Genomic DNA, 18,296 nt, shown 5'->3' with positions numbered 1-18,296 from the left:
TCCTATTCACAGGTACCAAGACAGTGTGAAAGTAGACACAGCTGGGGGTTAGATTCATTGCCATCTTGTCAAGTTAAGCAGCCTTTTAAGGTCAAGTTACATACTACTTATGTAATGAAGGATAATTATTTGTTAGCTTAAATAAGACCCTAGGCCTTGATTACAGTGTTGGTAAAGAGAAAAGGAGACTGAGGCATGTGAAATGGAAACATTATCTTTGGAATTCACAATCATTTAAATTTATTCATGGTACTTATAGTTCCAATTAAGGCTTAACACCTCAAACTGATGACTAGCCCTAACAACAGAGGAACTTATAGAGGCCACAAGATAACTTATTGTCTTTCTCCTCTATGGAATAGTGTTTTATTAATAAACAGTGATACAGAGTTGTAATAAACACAATAAACATTTAGTGCCTACTATGTGCTTAGCACTCACAGACATCAGAAAAAGCATTAAGTTATGTAAACCAGTAATAATATGGTTAAGGCGAAGCACTCTGGTAGTACAGAGAGGGCAGAAATAGTTTTACAGGGGTGCCTGGGTGGCTCAGTCGGTCAAGTGTCCGGTTTTGGCTCAGGTCATGACCTCACGGTTCCTGGGTTCGAGCCCTGCGTCGGGCTCAGTGCTGACAGCTAGGAGCCTGAAGCCTGCTTCGGACTCTGTATCTCCCTCTCTCCCACTCACACTCTGTTTCTCTCTCTCTCTCTCTCAAAAATAAATAAACATTTAAAAAAAATTTTTTTTAAGAAATAGTTTTACACCTAAAAATTAAAACTTCGTGTAGAAAACACTAGTAGCACTAGAGGCACTCAAATGCTACCCCAAGAGCTGGGCTGTTAGAGCTTGAACAGTCCAAGCTGAACCAAAATACAAGTTTTTTACAATCACAAATACAAATGGCGAACTACTCCTGAACTCAGATCAAGACGTGGAAGAATAAGTTATTTAGGAGTCAGTGAAGGAATTTTTTCAGATTAATTAACAAAAACAAAAGAGAGGTAGTTCCTAAACTCTCTCTTATATCAAAAAAAAAAAAAAAGTATACAGTGTGCCTGTAACAGCCAAAATCTGACAATGATGCTATTAAAATGCTAAAAAAAAATCCTGATATGTTAAAATATATAATATTTTAAGTAAATCACTTTCAACCTTTACAACAACTCTCCTGCAGTGTATATTTTTAATCCCTCTTTATCAGTGAGGAAACTAAGGCTCAGAAAAATCGAATAAGAAGGAAAAAAAAGAATTAGTAAAAGCATCTTCCTGGAATAACATGGAAACAACACTAAAGGGGAAACATACTGCAGACAAAGGATAAAAATGGCCTCTTGCAAGAAGGCAAGACAAGAATATGACCTCAGATTTTCTTCCTTGGACTTCTAGTTTTTGAGAAGGGTACAGAGTCCAAGGGTACAGAGATAAGTTTTCACCAGTTGGACTGAGAAAAGAAGTCAATAGCTCCTGTGAGTGGTTAAAAACAACCTGGGGTATTTAGGTGTGGAACACTCACTGCAAGGGAACAGATTCTAGAGAGACACCTGGGCCTTAAGGACTCCCTTGACAAAGCACTTGTGCCATCTAGTGGCAACCACTAAGCCTTGCAGGCACTGGGTCCCTAAAAACAACCAGCATCTAAGGAGGGAAAGGCAAATAGTGGTTTCCTTTCTGCAGCCAATGGTAATGGATTGGTAGTGACTACCATGGAAGCACTGTGTCAAGAAGGATTCTGAGGATACCAGGTGCTCCTCAGAGAAGAACACTGTGACTGATTAAAAATGCTGGCCTTGAGTGTTGAAGTCATTTCTAAGTAAATGAAATCAACTTTTGCAGCAGCAATTGAAGGAGGTCTCTCCTCCAAGAATACCTATTTAGGTAGCTAAGACTCTTGGCAATGTGTTTTTGTTTTTGTTTTTTGATATGGAAATCAACTAGAATATGCAGTGATAAGCTGCATGATCATAAAGAGATCTCTATTTCTAATTATATATATTTATGTAGTATTTTCCCAAGATATGCACATAAAATTGGTATAAAACTAGTTAGTACTTTCTAAATTTAATTGTTTAAGTACTTTGGTAACCTAAATAATGCATAAATTCCTTGATTATGTGGCAATTCTGGACTAGAAAATTTCTGAATTGTTCCACATGATGACATACTAGACAAACAATTTTATAATGTCTATTTTATATGATGATTTCTAACCCATTTTCATGCATTACTTGGGCAGGGAGCAATGTCTCTATGGGGCTAACTAAAGAAACTCAAACAACTACGACGACTGAAAACAATTCAGAGACTACATCCCGTCGAGTACTGAGGATCTCCAATACTTGGTAAAGAGGAGACTCTCTGGTTTTCACTGATAAAGAAACTGCTGAGGGGAAGGTACAAGGGACTATCACCACGGGGGAACTGCAACAGGTCACAGAGAAGGGAGACCTAAGAGGGAGGAATGGTAAGGAGGTGGTATGGTGAAGGAGCTCCGCAGAGATGATCCCATACTTTACAAGGTCAGCTGGTCCTCGATCATTTCATTTTTGGAGACCTGACTAGACTAATAGCAGCACTAAAGGCCAGGCTAAAATAAAGGTGATCTTTAAGCAGAATGAGACCAGAGTTAGATGCGTAGAATATTTGACGGTGTGAAAGCACAAGGTAAGAAAACAGTTTTATGATCCTAAAGCGCATGGCAAATTTGAAACAACTGCCAATGAATTCCCATAACTGCTTTATCAGATATGTAAGTAAAAGGACACAATAAACTTTTAAATCTGTATGGAGATATATTAGTTATTTTTACTAATGAAAGGACTGTACATAAATCCAATATTCCAAGTAAAAGAGTATGTAGTTTTATGCCATCTTAAGTATGATTTTAAAAATACTATTCAAATAGAACAAGGAACATCTAACTAAAAAAAAAATCAATGGAAATATGAGAAGTGTAAATTAGGTATGTCAGCATCAGACTGTAAAGTGTGGCACCAGATATGGGTAAGCTACAACATTAGGACTGCAGGTGCCAAGATCAACCAGATAAACACTGATGTTATCTATAATTACCTCATTTTTAGCTTAAATCACAGGTAATGAGGGAACTCAGAGACTCTAAAAGGCAATTAGAAACTGTACTGGCTTTTTTGCTTCCTGTATCAGGAATTTTTAAAAACTTACTTTTATTTAAAGCTTTTTTTTTCTCCATAATGAACCATCAGGGCATATCACTTATACATATATAAATAAATATAAAAACAGAATGCACAATTACTCACAAGCTTAAAATGGATTTCTTTCTATGTCTAGGTGAAATATGTTCTCATATGGTGAGGCTCCATTGAAACAAAGGCAACAAATAGTTCACTGTGTGGAGGTTTGTTAAAATTAATTTACGATGATGCTCTGATTTGGGTTTGGAATTAACTCTGAATTGAAAAATCTTGAACTGCCACCTCAATATCCACAAGAACACAAAGAACTGAGCTAGTTTTGGACAGTCAGATAGAAAATTCTTTTTCTAAAAAACATGGATCATTTTCTTTAAAATATAATGTTTAAGAGCTTCTAAATTCAAGATCATATTATGTAGGGAAAGTCAACAAAAATGCCTTTAGAAAAGGAATCAAGAAAAGCTGTATCACAAGGTCATAAAAAATTAAGTATATAATAAAGGTCATTAGACTATCAAAGGAATGGCATTTAGAAACAAGGTGAGAAATGGATCCTGTACCAACCATCTCTATAAAGTTGTCTGGAATGAATATAGTTTATATTTCATAGTTCACTGATGTTTCTTGGATAAGGAACTCTTGGAGACACCTTCCTGCAGACTTCTCCCACCTGCGTTCCATCCCCACTGCACCACGTTTACCTTGCTATTTGGATACGAGCAGGGACTTGATACCTAACTCTCCACATGATGAAGAATTTGCCACACAGTCTATAATGTAAACAATACAATGAAAGAAATGCTTATAGAACTGAGAACAAATTATTTTGCAGTAACTCAGAAACAGGCATTTATTTAGCAAAATCTGATATCCTAATTAAAAGCCAATCTTATTTCATAAACCATGTTTTCAAGACCAGGTTGACTTATAGGATATTACACATATAGAAATACATGTATGCTTCAGATAAATACTTTCTCTTAAAGAGATTTAAATGGATTAAAACTGAATCCATCATTCATTTGATAATCTGTAGATCAGCACTATCCAACAGAATTTTCTGAAGTAACAGAAATGTTCTATATCTGACTGTCCAATAGGGTAATCATTAATCACATGTAGTTACTAAGCGGATGAAATAAGGCTAGTGCAATTCAAGAACTACATATTTTATCTTAATTAATTTAAACCTAAATTTAAATAGCTTCATGTCACCAGGTCGTTCCTATAGTGAACATCAAAATTCAAAGTGTTTTAAGAATAAACCATTCATGGGGCACCTGGGTGGCGCAGTCGGTTAAGCGTCCGACTTCAGCCAGGTCACGATCTCGTGGTCCGTGAGTTCGAGCCCCGCGTCAGGCTCTGGGCTGATGGCTCGGAGCCTGGAGCCTGTTTCCGATTCTGTGTCTCCCTCTCTCTCTGCCCCTCCCCCATTCATGCTCTGTCTCTCTCTGTCCCAAAAATAAATAAAGAAAAAAAAAAAAAAGAATAAACCATTCATGTATACATTTAACTTTGAAAGTAAAACCTGTTAACATAAGTATACACATGATACATATCACCTATAGTGTTACGGGGGAAAGAAGACAGATACACGTTAAAAGTTAAATAGTACGGGGAACCTGGGGGACTCAGTCTAGGTTAAGCGTCAGACTTCGGCTCAGGTCATTAACTCGCGGTTTGTGGGTTTGAACCCCGGGTCAAGCTCTGTGCTGACAGCTTAGAGCCTGGAGCCTGCTTCAGATTCTCCTCTCTCTGTCCTGCCCATGCTCATGTTCTGTCTCTGTCTCTCAAAAATAAATAAAAATGTTAAATTTTTTTTTTAAAGTTCAACCGTACAAGTAGTTATAAAGTCAAGATAATTCCATAAGAGATGTAACACAGTACAGAATTAATTCTAAATGAATGGGGTGCTACTAATAAGGTCAGATATAGATGTAATATTTTTTTCTTTTTTGTCTCTAATTGCCTTTCCCTGTCTATGACTCTGTCTCTACCACCACCCCACTGCCTCTTGCTTCCTTCCACCTCCTTCTTCTCATACACACACATAAAAGTTAGGGAAGCAAATCTTTAGTGATGACAGGTAACAAAAATGATCAATGCTGCAAAGAATCAGACCCAAGATTTGAATCATTAGCCTAATATGATCATATTAGACTGCCTCAAAGATCCAGGAAATGAAAATTTTAAATGGGAGATAAATGGGTCATGTGATAAAGTAAACTTTAGTTTAAGTCAATATGGACTTTATGGACTTTATAATTTCTTTGGATTAATGTGCCTAGGAAAGTAATTTTACATGGGCCTCTGAAAAGGTAAGGAAATATCTCTATCCAAGGGCCACTAGAAAATCTCACAATTTATAATTTAAAAGAAAAAAACTCACCACTATAAAAAATCCTATACTCGAATACCTCATTTACCCAGCATAAACAAAGACCAATATATGCCGCGCATGTGATTTTTTTTTTGGGGGGGGCAACATAAAAATGTTGAGAGTATCAGAATATTTCTAAATCTTGCAGAAATTTTTGTATAAATGTGCTATACATTTGGAAAATGTATGGCCATTTGCCCCCACATTAAATAACTACACGCTGCTTTGCTTTTGGAGTTTTCCATTCTGTGTTAGTGGCATTTTTTTCATGACTATTGGCTACTAATTTGTGTAATGATTGTACATTAGCTTTTAGAAATCCTAAATCTACATCCCTCTGTCACTTGCTCAGTTTGCCGTTTTTGAAATAAAGACAAACTAGGGGCGCCTGGGTGGCGCAGTCGGTTAAGCGTCCGACTTCAGCCAGGTCACGATCTCGCGGTCCGTGAGTTCGAGCCCCGCGTCAGGCTCTGGGCTGATGGCTCGGAGCCTGGAGCCTGTTTCCGATTCTGTGTCTCCCTCTCTCTCTGCCCCTCCCCCGTTCATGCTCTGTCTCTCTCTGTCCCAAAAATAAATTTAAAAAATAATAAAAATAAATAAATAAATGAAATAAAGACAAACTAGACTTTAAGCTTCATACATTCCAGCCTATTTCAACATCATAAACTATCATAATCTTTTCTAATTTAACAAAAATGTCAAATAAGACTGTGAAAGTAGAATAAGGACTGAAAGGGCTCTTTTGCGCCTAAACACATTTAATAAACAAACCTTTGGTATTCTAATAGTTTCCCCTTATTTCTAAGTTTCTGGTTATATTCCAGCTGGTTGAAGCTATTAGAAATTTGACCTGTAAATAAATGATATGTCACTGTACATCCAAATACCAGCAGCCAATCCCATTCCCAGCCTCAGTCCTTGAGTTTGGTCAAGAAAGAATTCACGAATTCTTTTTTTTTTTTTTAATTTAAGTTTTATTTATTTATTTTGAGGGGGGGGAGGGAGTAGGGAGGGGCAAAGAGAGAGGGAGAGAGAAAATCCCATGCAGGCTCAGGACTATCAGTGCAGAGTCTGGAACTTGGGAGTATGAGATCCTGACCAGAACTGAAGTCTGAAGCTTAACTGACTAAGCCATCCAGGTGCTCCCATCCACAGTCAAATTCTTAAGTGAGCAAACCATTAGTTGCAGTTGAGATCAAAGTACCCTCTCCAAGTAGGAGAGGACGGGAGCCCAGAAGGCAACTACAACAGGAGTCAGCTTGTCTTTCCTTTTTTTTTTTTTTTTTTTTTAATGTTTGCTAGGTTAAGGGTCCCAGCTAAGGGGTCTGACTGAGGCTGCTGGCAATCATCTAAGGGACTCCTCCTATGGGGCGGGGGAAGGGGTTGGCCCTATATGGTCCTTGTTGGAATGGTTAGGACAGCCATCCCCACACGCAGAGAGGGGGTCAAAATCACAATGTAAATGTATTATAATGAAGCTATACTAATGGCTTAGACCCCTGAGGGTCTTAGGGGAGACTGCAGGTATCTCCCCCCCGCCCCCCACCTCACCCCTTTCCTTAACTGTCTACTCTATCTCAAAAAAAAGAAGGAAAAATCCCTATTCTGAATACCAGGTATAGGGGGTAAGGGAGAAAGGGTTGGGAGAAGACATTAAAATAAAGGAATCAGGGTGTGGAGACCTAATTTGAGTCTGCACTGTGTTTCCTATGTAGGCTAGAACACCAGTGGGAGTAGTATTTTTATTACTGATTTTTTTTAAAACAGTTGTTCTGCATCACAGTGGAAGATGAACCATTTTCTCATGACCTCCTTGTCCAAATTAAAATATGTTTCATAAAAGTCTTGTCTTAGGCAGAAGTATTCTGCACTGATGAAATTTTATGTTATCTGAAAGCTCACCTACTTCAAGAGAACTCAAATCTCCTCCTGACTTTATGAGGCCTTTTGTTATTTTTTTTTATTCTGTTATCCATATGCTCAATAATTCAGATATTCCCAAATGAATGCCACAAAAGTTTCAATTATATGACCACAGATATCTTTACATGAACCAGAGATGTTTCCATAAAGCTGTCACATGGAATGCTAATATACAACAAAAATAAGCACAAAAAATGCTCATTTTTTATAGAGCTGTTTAAAATATTATGATTAGGAATGGCGCCTAGACATATAGAGGCAAGAAAGGGCGTTCCTTCTCTAGGTTCCACCAACAGTCCAGGTACAGGGGGAGAAAACAGGGATGGGAACAGTGTTAAAAATATCAATCAGACTACCCGGGCTTTATTTATTTATCCCACTCCCTGCACCTTCTTCTGGATCTCTTAAATAGAAACAAAGTAGTCCCCGTTCAGCCTACATAATCACAATATAAAAGAGAGAAATGGGGTCTGGGTTTGACCCAGGGGTCAGGTGGGGAGGGGCAAGCAAACAACAGCAGTTACTTAAGAGATTATAAACTCATTACTGAGTACTGAACAAAATCCACACAACACCAGGTCTGTGCCTGGTTCAATGACAGTAGAGCTCTGTTGCTCAAGACAACTTTAAGATCTAGAAGCACATTAAAAAATTGGAATGAGAGTCCAAAGATATCCTGTTTGGCTTCAAATGGGTTCAGAGACTTGGGCCTATCATCTGAATTACTCTACCAATCTGAACAAATAGCTTGAAATGCAATCTTTGAAAATCCTTGAAATAATATGTCAACCAGCTAAACTACTATATCTATCTCAGAACACTGCATCTCTAATCATGAAATGAAAACTATGTCCACATGTTCAGATGATACTAGGACTTCTTTTAAATTTCAAATATTCTCTCATTAGAGGCTATTTTTTATTCCATAGCTGCTTTATTGATTTTTCCCATATTTCTAAGCACATAATATTCATTCTCAATTGTATCATTACCAACTATTTCATATAATATGTTTTGTGATTTAAAGATTCACATTCTCACCTCCCAGTTAAAATTTTTGATCATGGATTTAAATATATCAAACACCTATGATATAATAAAATCTAAAACTTTAATACTATCAAAACAGTAGTTCATGCAAAGTAACAATATCAACACAATGAAACAGATATATGTAAATACTCATATTGTAAGGACCACTGTAACTGTCTTTTATAACTAAGGCATAATTTTATCACTAACAAATATAAAGCCAATTGATCTAACCATCCTAATAGTGCCAAAAAACAAAACAAAAAAACAAAAAACAAAGAATGAATTGCTTAGAGAGTAGAAAATGAAGACTGTCTTTTTTCATATTCACCTCACAAAAAATTCCTGTCCCTCTAGAATGTCTAGCAAGTTATTACCTTCCCCTTAACCATGACTTCCCCAACCCCTTAATTTTAACTACTCCATCTAAGGAAAATGCACCCCCATTATAACACTGGCCATAATCTACATTAGTTGCTTCCATGTCTGTCTCCCCGCCTACATGACGAGCGGGCAGTATTTACTTCTCTTTCAGTCTTGGAGGTTTAGCATGCTTGGCTTGCCTATAATGGATATACAATAAAGATCTTCAGAATGACTGAAGATGTGTTAGGTCTCTTGAACAACAACAAAAAAGATATAAGAAATGTTAGAAAAACACTTCTGAAAGCTCTAGATGGGGGGGGGGGGGGAATGAAAAAAAAAAAAAAAAGGATTACTCCCCCCCTGCCACTTTTCCCCAGAAGGCAAGGTAATTTGATACAGAAAATACACAAACGCTGCATATCAATCTTTACTAAAATATTCTGTGAAAATTCCACCTTTAAACTGTATCTTTGAGACTTACAAAACTTCATCAAATCAAAAATCAGTAATTAAGTCTTATATAGAGCTAACTATATAACTATAAAGCCGACCCATAAGTAAATAACAAGCAAGCTATTTGTAAAATGTTTAAAAAGATTTATAACTTTTCATTTTGAAACAATACTTCTTTGTATTATTTTCTCAAATTATAGATCCAGTAACACACTTCAACATTACTGACCAAATATTTAATTGACTTTACCTATTTCACTACCACACTTAAAAAACGAAGCACGCTAGGGGTGCCTGGGTGTCTCAAGAGTTGGTTGTGCGTCCAACTCTTGATTTCCGCTCAGGTTGTGATTCCAGGGTTGGGGGACCCAGCCCTGAGCTGGGCTGAGTGTGGAACCTACTTGGGATTCTCTCTCCCTCCCTCTGCTCTTCTCCCCCCACTCATGCTGTCTCTAAAATTACAAAAAATAAAAAAAGAAAAAAAAAAGAAAAGAAAACAGTGAAGCATGCTAATATATATTACAAATAGTGACCCATGAGCTGCCAGGAATGCATTTCAACTGGGAACACCAGAGGAAAACAGAAATGTGTCCTGGGGAAGGGACTCTCAGTGCTGACTGACTGGGAGCAGCTTATCCTTATATTTGAAATGTATGCCTGTCTTTTCAAAGATAAACATTTACACAGCCTTGGATGATTGGAGCTTGCAGCTGACTATGTAAATAAACAAATATGAAAAAAATTTTTCCTCTAGAGCCTGGCTACAGATAATAAAAAGGGCTTGAAGGGACTTATGAAGCAAAGGAACTCAAACTAACATGTACACTCAAGTCAGTTTGGGTTATGTTAATTTAAGACTATAAATGCAAAGGAACCAGTTGATGACTTAAGTGGAAGGTAACATTTTCAGAGCCTTAAGTGATCAAATAATTAGTTCAAACGGTTGTATGTTACAGAAAAGCATAGATACTGACCAGTTCCACTATCATAAAAAATAACAGTTACTTCAAGATGATATTTTCATCATTCAAGTATGATTTTTCTCCTTCTGTCAAAAATGGCTCCATTATGGAGATATAATAAAAGGTATCATTTTGATTTTGGTTTCTGGAAAATGCGAAGGTTACATTTTGTGCTCTCTGAAACTATCATTTAACTATAAAGGCTGTGGTGCTATTTCAACAAATATGAAAATGAGAACTCAGAAAATGTGATATTGAGATTATGAGGTTAAATGAGTGTGGATTTTATAAATATTCTTCCTATGTAATCTGTAGATAACTGTAGATATTTATAGATTTGATCTTTTACAGATAACTATAGATCTAATCCTTAAACACTCATTTATCATCCCTTTAGAACTGCACAGAATTTCTAAAAATACTTTTCTGAGACAAATGACAACTATAATAGGTGAAAAAGTTTATTAAACTTTACAGGAAATTTTAGGGGTGGCTGGGTGGCTCAGTCGGGTAAGTGTCCAGCTTTTGGATTTGGCGCAGGTCGTGAACTCACAGTCGGTGGGTTCAAGCCCTGCATCAGGCTTTGTGCTGGCAGTGCCGAAGTCTGCGTGGGATTCTCTTTCTTTCTCTGTCTTTCCCCCACTCTATCTCTCTCAAGATAAATAAATGAACTTGAAAAAAAATTACAGAAGGTTTCAGAAAAGAGAGAAAGGAAAGTGCAAAATCCAGTATTTATTGTTTACTGTGTGCTATAGCTGACTGGGCCAGCTGTTCCACACATATGTAGGTATGCTCCCTCCACTCTATGATACGGGAGCTGCTAACATTCCCAGTTTACAAATGAGGTAACCAGGAATCAGAGAGGCTAATTATCTTGCCTAAGGTCAGTCAGTGAGAGTCTTATTTCTACCTGTGTGCTTTTTTCCAAATTGTTTCCCTAAATCATGTATTTATTCTTAAAAATGTGTAGAGTTTGTATCATATAGGTACGTGGATTCTCAACAAAAGGTAGACAACACAAAGTGAGAAAAGCGATGCTCTAAGAATCAGGAAAAACCTCTCTCATCTGCACACTAAGCTATGATATCCTGGAAAAATAAAATGGCAAAGGCTTAGAAACTGCTTAAAATGACCGGGTGGTGGAAGAGTGGATGGAAATTTAAGTTAGTCTCTATTATCTTTAGTATATGCTGTGCTCTGAATGTCTCCCCCCTGCCTCCCCTTGTTGAACCTCAACACCCAGTGTGATGGATGTTTGGGGGTAGGCCTCATGAATAGAACTTGTGGCTCAGAGAGCTCTCTGGCCCCTCTGCTATATAAGAACACTGTGAAAAGAAAGAGAACCAGGAGTGGGCTCCTACTGGACACCCAATCTACCAGCACCTTAATCATGGACTTCCTAGCCTCCAAAACTGTAAGAAATAAATTTCTGTTGCTTATAAGCCACCTAGCAGCCTGAACAGACTAACGGCATAACATTCAGCAATTAAATTAATTCTCGGACTCCATATTCTTAAATATAACAGATTAACAAACTTCTATCACTCTAAGAGTATAACCAGAACCCGTATTGCTAAATTTTAAATCCAAAGTATGCTTTTGTTCTATTACTTCTACTAATATTTTGAATCACTACTTCATGGTTGATTTAAGACATGCACACTTAACACACACAAATGGGGAAAAAAGGGGTTATGCTAAAAATAAATGTAAATGATAGAATGTGTAAATATTTTCCACATTCTCTCAAATTACTGATTACATGTACATAGGATAAATATTTTTGTGATAAAACTGTAAGCCTAAATTTTTGAAGTTTACTCAATGACTAAACAATGTTCAAATTAAGGTATTTTTATTATTCTGGAAAATAATTAACTTTAGATTCAAGAAGCCAAACCAACTATAATATTTTCAAAACATTTTATCGACTTCAACAGCCTTTAACTCTGTGGGCTACAGAATACACCATATTGAGAAAGGGAGGCAATTTCAATATTAAGAAATTAAAAATACCACCAATTTAGAGCCAAATGGCTTTTTATCTTCTTTCCTTTTTAAGGCAAGAAAATAAAATATATGAAGGAAAAAAGTTACCCTTTTCTTTTGAAATATGAAATAGCAATTCTTTAGAGGAAAAAAAAATAGGAAGCCAAAAAGAATGGGTATTTCTTGATTTACAAAAACATTGCGTGTACTTTACAAATATTTAAGGTCTTTATAAATTTTCAAGTCTCAAGTGATCCCACTATCCCTGTTGTAGGATTTATTAATTCAAAAGACATGCCCAAGTATTTTGCAATCCTTTCTGCATCCCACTATCTTTGTTTTTTTTTTTTTTTATTCAACACCAGGGTTTCTAACTATTGTAATCTTTGTTTATTGGCTCTGAGTCAGAACAATCACGGTTATTACTATCTCCGACTGTATCTTCAGTAGTCAACACTTCAGTTACAAAGTATTATTTGAAAATCATCCAATTGTCAAAATTCACAAGATAATACATTTTTCTTAATGACACAGCTTGGGAAAATACACCCAGAAATGGTACCATGTGAAATTAAATTGTAAAAATAATTAGGATAGACTACATGATTTACTACCACATATCAGAATCTAGAAAATCACAGTTACATATACAAGTGTATTTAAAAATAATCTACAATGACTTATATTCTATCCTATGACATTTATACAATGCCAAGATGATGTCTGAAAATGAAGCAATATTCTGAGTTTCCCAGAGAATGCCAATAACTGGTCTTGAGTCTTCTCTAACTAAACTGACTATTTAACCAATGTATCTTCACATGGATTTGTCACTACAGAAACACAACCTAAATCCTAAATGAGGCAATCCTCAATCTTTAAATCCTAAATAAAAAATGAGGCAAAAATGAAGTTGTTTTCTATTTGGGGAATTATAACATTACATGTGAAAAAAGCATTACACTGACTCAAAAACCATATAGACTTCTCTGAACTTTTGTGGAAAGTTATAATTTGATCAATAAAGATATTTAGAAACCTAGGGTAAAAAAAGGAAAGTTTAAAAATGCTCACCTTCAATTTATTTCATAGGTCACTGTTATACCATCTAATAAGATAATTAAAAACATGCAAGCAGCTGGTACTACAGCTAAACAGATTAATGTAATAGTCTGTAGTCATATGTGCTGGCAAGGGGCTCGCCTCTTTGGAGAGGAGAAGGTCAGCTGCCCTTGGGAAGAGGAGGAGGGTGGCGGGGAGAGAATATTCCTTCTACCATGTGGCCCTGTGCTACAGTCACTAAGTTAATCATCTACTGCAAACTGCTAATTGGCAAACGACTACTCTTCTTTCATACCCAGCAAGGGTCTCTCAGGTTTAATAGTTAAATAAGACATACAGAGCGCTCATATAAATCTGACAGAAAACACTGGTCTTTAAAAAGCATATGATCTACTGCATAAACCAATAATATCTTCTCAATTCTTATAACATTTCCATTTTAACACATCATCTGCAAAATGGTTGGGGACATGTAACTGAATTTTAACAAAAACTTCTAAAAATCTACTCTATTGCCTAGGCACCATATAATAATCATACTGGTGCCTTAGGAGTTAAATTCAGCTGTACTCCACTGGAATCAATGAAGCAAAACCACAAAAGACACAAATCCAAGTAAAACCTCCTGGCCTAAGAACAACAAATCTATGAACGTTAGGCATATGAAACTATATCATGTTACGATCTGATTGATTATAGATTTCGAAAGTTGTCAAAATTCCAAAAATCCACCTCTGAACTTATACAAATAGTAAAACATCTGCCTTTTATCACTACTCTGTGCACAAAATGGCTGTACAAAGGCAACCCAGAATACTGTACCAGAGATTGAGAGTTTCAAGCCTCAGGTTAAGCTTGTTCTTAGCTCCCTTTCAGCTAACAGACAAAAGTTATTTTCTTGTAAGACACATTTTTTTTTTTTACCTTCCTTTTAGTGTCTCCGTATCAGAGCACTGTAAACAATTCTAAATACCAGAAGGTTAACGATGATGACAATGATGATAATGACATTGACTGGAAGATAAAAGCAGCTAATATTTATGCAGCACTTACCATGTGACACCATCCCATTAACTCCTTATAACAAGTGTCTTATTACCCCCACTTTAATGATTAGGAAACTGAGGCTAAGACTTGGCCCACTTTTCCAAAGTACTTGGAGTCAGGATTTGAACCACCTCACTACATTTAAATATTAACAAATGAAAAACAAAACAACAAAAATCAGTGACTACACTCTCTTGAAAGTGACAATCTAAAACCATGATAAGATAAATAATGGAAAGACTACAGACTTAGGTGACCAATTTAAGACTGAATTCAAAAGTCAATAAAACCTTGGCATATGCTACAAAAGGTACACGTGTTGGAGGGTTAAGTGAAGACTAAGGCAACAAAGTTGCCAATTTATAGGAAAGAATAATATCCAAAGAACTAATAATGCCATAGTTTTGCATTTGGATTTTCAAAGGGCTTTACCATATACATTTTATCTCAGTCTTTAAAACACATGTGAGGAGGGAGCAGGTTAGACACTGTAAGTCTGTCTTATGAGATAATAAACTAAGGCTAATCATTATCCTGGACACAAGTGTATATATATATATAGCTTGAATGTGATGGTACTAGGCTGACAGCCAGAATTGTCTGACTGTGAAGAAAGGTCAGGATTTCTGAGACAGTTTAAATAATACAAAGGTAGAATTGTTAAGGTTAAAGGATCTTTGAGGGTTGAAATATTCACATTGTTCTAATAACTTATTTATTAAGTTTAAAACAGCAATGATAGCAACAGAAAAATAATTTTCGTTTTCAAAAGTGAATTTTACTGACAATTCTGTTGCCATTTTAGTATGATTGTACGAAAATTCCTAGGTTTTATCAGTTAACCTTAATATGAAAATATACCCCAGAGCTCTGCTTCTATGAATTCTGCATTTAACCCAAGTGTCAAATTCACAAGTAAGCTCATTACATTGTAAGAGCTATTGCCTGCTGAGTAGAAAAATATTCATTTCACACCTTAAATACTATAATACTATTTAATAACAGCACTGGCCTGCCAACTATTAAAAGCTCGTTTTTATATATTGTACTACCTGAGCTTTTTATCTTGCCTTTTTAATTACAACAATAAATTAATATCCTAACATTACAACACTGACAGGCATTGATTAAAATTATATTAGTTAACAACATTAGTATTTATTGTGCAAAGTTGCATTAGGAGTTCATTTTCAAAGTACAATTATCATTCAATAATACTAAAATACTTTAATCTTCAAACTATTCAAGAATAAAATAAGCTACAAGATAATACCGTGCCTTCACATTAACACATTTCTCTTAACTTTATATTATGTCCATTATTTACTATAATTAGCTAAACTACAAATGTAATTGTAAAATTGAATTCACCAACAAAATTTATACACATACGGATTTTCCTTCTTTTGAAATACATCTCTATTTTCCTTTTGTCTTAGTTTTTTTTTTTACCGTATTTATATCTAATAATGATACTAATATAGACTTCACATGTATTACCATATTAACATTCCTCACTTACATATCAAATCATGAATGTTTAACTATCTTTTATATTTACTTCAGCACTAAAAGAAGGATTTGAAGAATCCCAACATTTATAAGGTAGGATGAGTACAGTGAAAATATAATGACAACATATGAGCTTTACTGCTGTGATAATACCCTTCTAGAACACCATGGGAACATAAGCCTTTTGTAGTATCTGTGACACTTGAACGACTGATTATTTATACATACCCCAACTGATATAAAATAAAGATGTCAAGTGTTTCAATTACCATCTCATTTCTGGAATTCAGAAACAAACTGTAGAAAACTTTCCCATTGACCACATTCCTATTAAGTGCTTCCTGTATACAAGGCTCTATTCTAGATATTAAAAGTGTGCCTGGGATTTGAAAAAAACAAATGACACAGTTCCACTTAGGGATATCCAATATGTATTCAAGTAAAAAAGATAAAGATTTCAATCGTAAACCCCGTATCTATTACATAAACGGAATTACAGCTTAACATTTAAATGAGTTTCCAGGTGTGTAGTGGTTCTCGTGTGTATTTTATAGGGTCACTGCAAAGTGTCAGAACTAATTAATCATAAGGACAATGTACTCAAAGTATTTCCTCAAGAATCTGCATTGCTATCTACAATGCCAAAACGTATTATTATTGAATATGTACCTTTTTTTCTTAAAACAAAACAACCTAGTTCTTATATCACGTTGGTTCAGTATAGGAAGTTTCAAATACTACTGGAAATAATATAATTTTTCTTCTTCCTAGGCTTCCCTGTTATGAAGGTACAAAATCCATAAACATTTACTCAAGCATATCAAGTTATAAGGAGAACATTACCAAAAATAAGATCCAGGTTTTCTTAACTAGTGTGTCCTTTTTAAAAAATCACTAATTGAGATGTAACTGTCCTGTTTGCTGAAGAGTCAAATGGGATATTAACAAACAGCACTTAATGTAAACATGGAGTACATTTCATACTCTTAGATGCTCATAAGGAATATATCCTGTTTTAAAAGGAAACTTAAACAAAAGGAAGCCTTTAGTACTGTAACAGATACACTGGAAAAACAAACACAAAAATTGATTATAACGGAGTTTAATACTACATGTGCATTCATACCAATTATCCTGTATACACTAACAACTATTATCTACAATAAGGCCATTGACTCAAGAATTTAAAAGGTTACATTTTTCATTACTCATTAAGTCTGCAGAACAATCACCTGTCACAATATCCTTTACATTTGACGTATTTTTAAAACACAGGTAACAATTCCTTACTACTCTTAGAATCCTGTAACATTAGGTAGCTTGTATATTATCTTGTAATAATTTGTCACCTACCTATAAGAATTAAAAGTCCCATCAGAATCTAAAGTAGAACTTCTTCTTCCATTTTTATTTGAATCTCCTGGAAAAAAAAAATTTTAAAAATACGAAATAATGAAGATTGTGAAACTGAGTATTTTAGTTGAAAAGCTGCTGTGTGACAGCTCTATGCAGTATATTGGGTCCAAAAATATATAGCCCTTTATCCCTACCCCCCAAATATCTTTTGTAATCAGAGCTCTCTGTCAAAAAATTCATTTTGATGCTATAATATGAACTAATACCACCAACTGCTAAGTTGGATAAGAATACTATCAAAGTAATTATTAACAGGAACAAATGAAGTACAGTACAGAATCATTTTCCTTTTATGAATCACAAACAAAACTGAAATTTATAAACTATTTAATAATACACTAATGATTATAAATAAAGGGAAATTCTTTGTTCGTGACCAAATCACCTGTCCTGGCCACTGGTACAGTCAAAAGAGAGCAACAGAGATAGGACCTGGAATGTTTTCAGTCCCCAATTCTCCATGCTCTAGGAATTTGGTAAGCAGAGAAGTTAAACAGAAAGCAGGCTTGAGAGGTGGTGAATGCATTCTAAGGAGCTTTTAATACACCTTAATATTCTTCCTGAAACTTTCTATTTTAACCATGGGCAAAAGTTCAGCAGTTTTAAAAACGAAAAAACAACACTGAAAGATATTTCTGCATCATGTAGTAATGCCAAACATTTAGGAAAAAAATTTCCACTTAAGAAACAGTTATATTCATTGTATCAGACGCAGAACAAATTCATACCTGCCAGTTTAGAGATTACAGAATAAAAATAAATGTGCTAAAGAAGTTTAAAAAATGTTTACCAATGCCACAATATAAAATATATATGCTTATTAAAAGAAATTTAATTTAATTTTAGTAGTTTACATTTTAAAATACATACTTCAAAGTATAGTCTTCAGGAAACCATAGTATCTACTAATAAATAGACCATTTATTCTTAGAAACACATTAAAAAGACTAGATTGTGATTACATTTTATACTCCTAAT

The 18,296-nt window shown here is 35.2% G+C and overlaps 1 protein-coding gene across 8 annotated transcripts in view; it reads right to left on the bottom strand.

The window, feature by feature from the left end:
* Positions 1-18,296, bottom strand: part of TBC1D5 (TBC1 domain family member 5) — a 537,582-nt gene that overhangs the window by 247,849 nt on the left and 271,437 nt on the right. For all 8 annotated transcript variants that reach the window (XM_058729800.1, XM_058729802.1, XM_058729801.1 and 5 more), the window contains one exon: positions 17,256-17,322. In XM_058729800.1, the coding sequence (XP_058585783.1) occupies positions 17,256-17,322 (67 nt within the window). The remainder of the gene's footprint in view (positions 1-17,255; positions 17,323-18,296) is intronic.

The sequence above is a fragment of the Neofelis nebulosa genome, chromosome 5 (genome assembly GCF_028018385.1).
Source record: "Neofelis nebulosa isolate mNeoNeb1 chromosome 5, mNeoNeb1.pri, whole genome shotgun sequence".
NCBI classification, from domain to species: Eukaryota; Metazoa; Chordata; class Mammalia; order Carnivora; family Felidae; genus Neofelis; species Neofelis nebulosa.
Note: the sequence above shows the minus strand (reverse complement) of the source record. Positions and strands in the feature narration are given on the sequence as shown.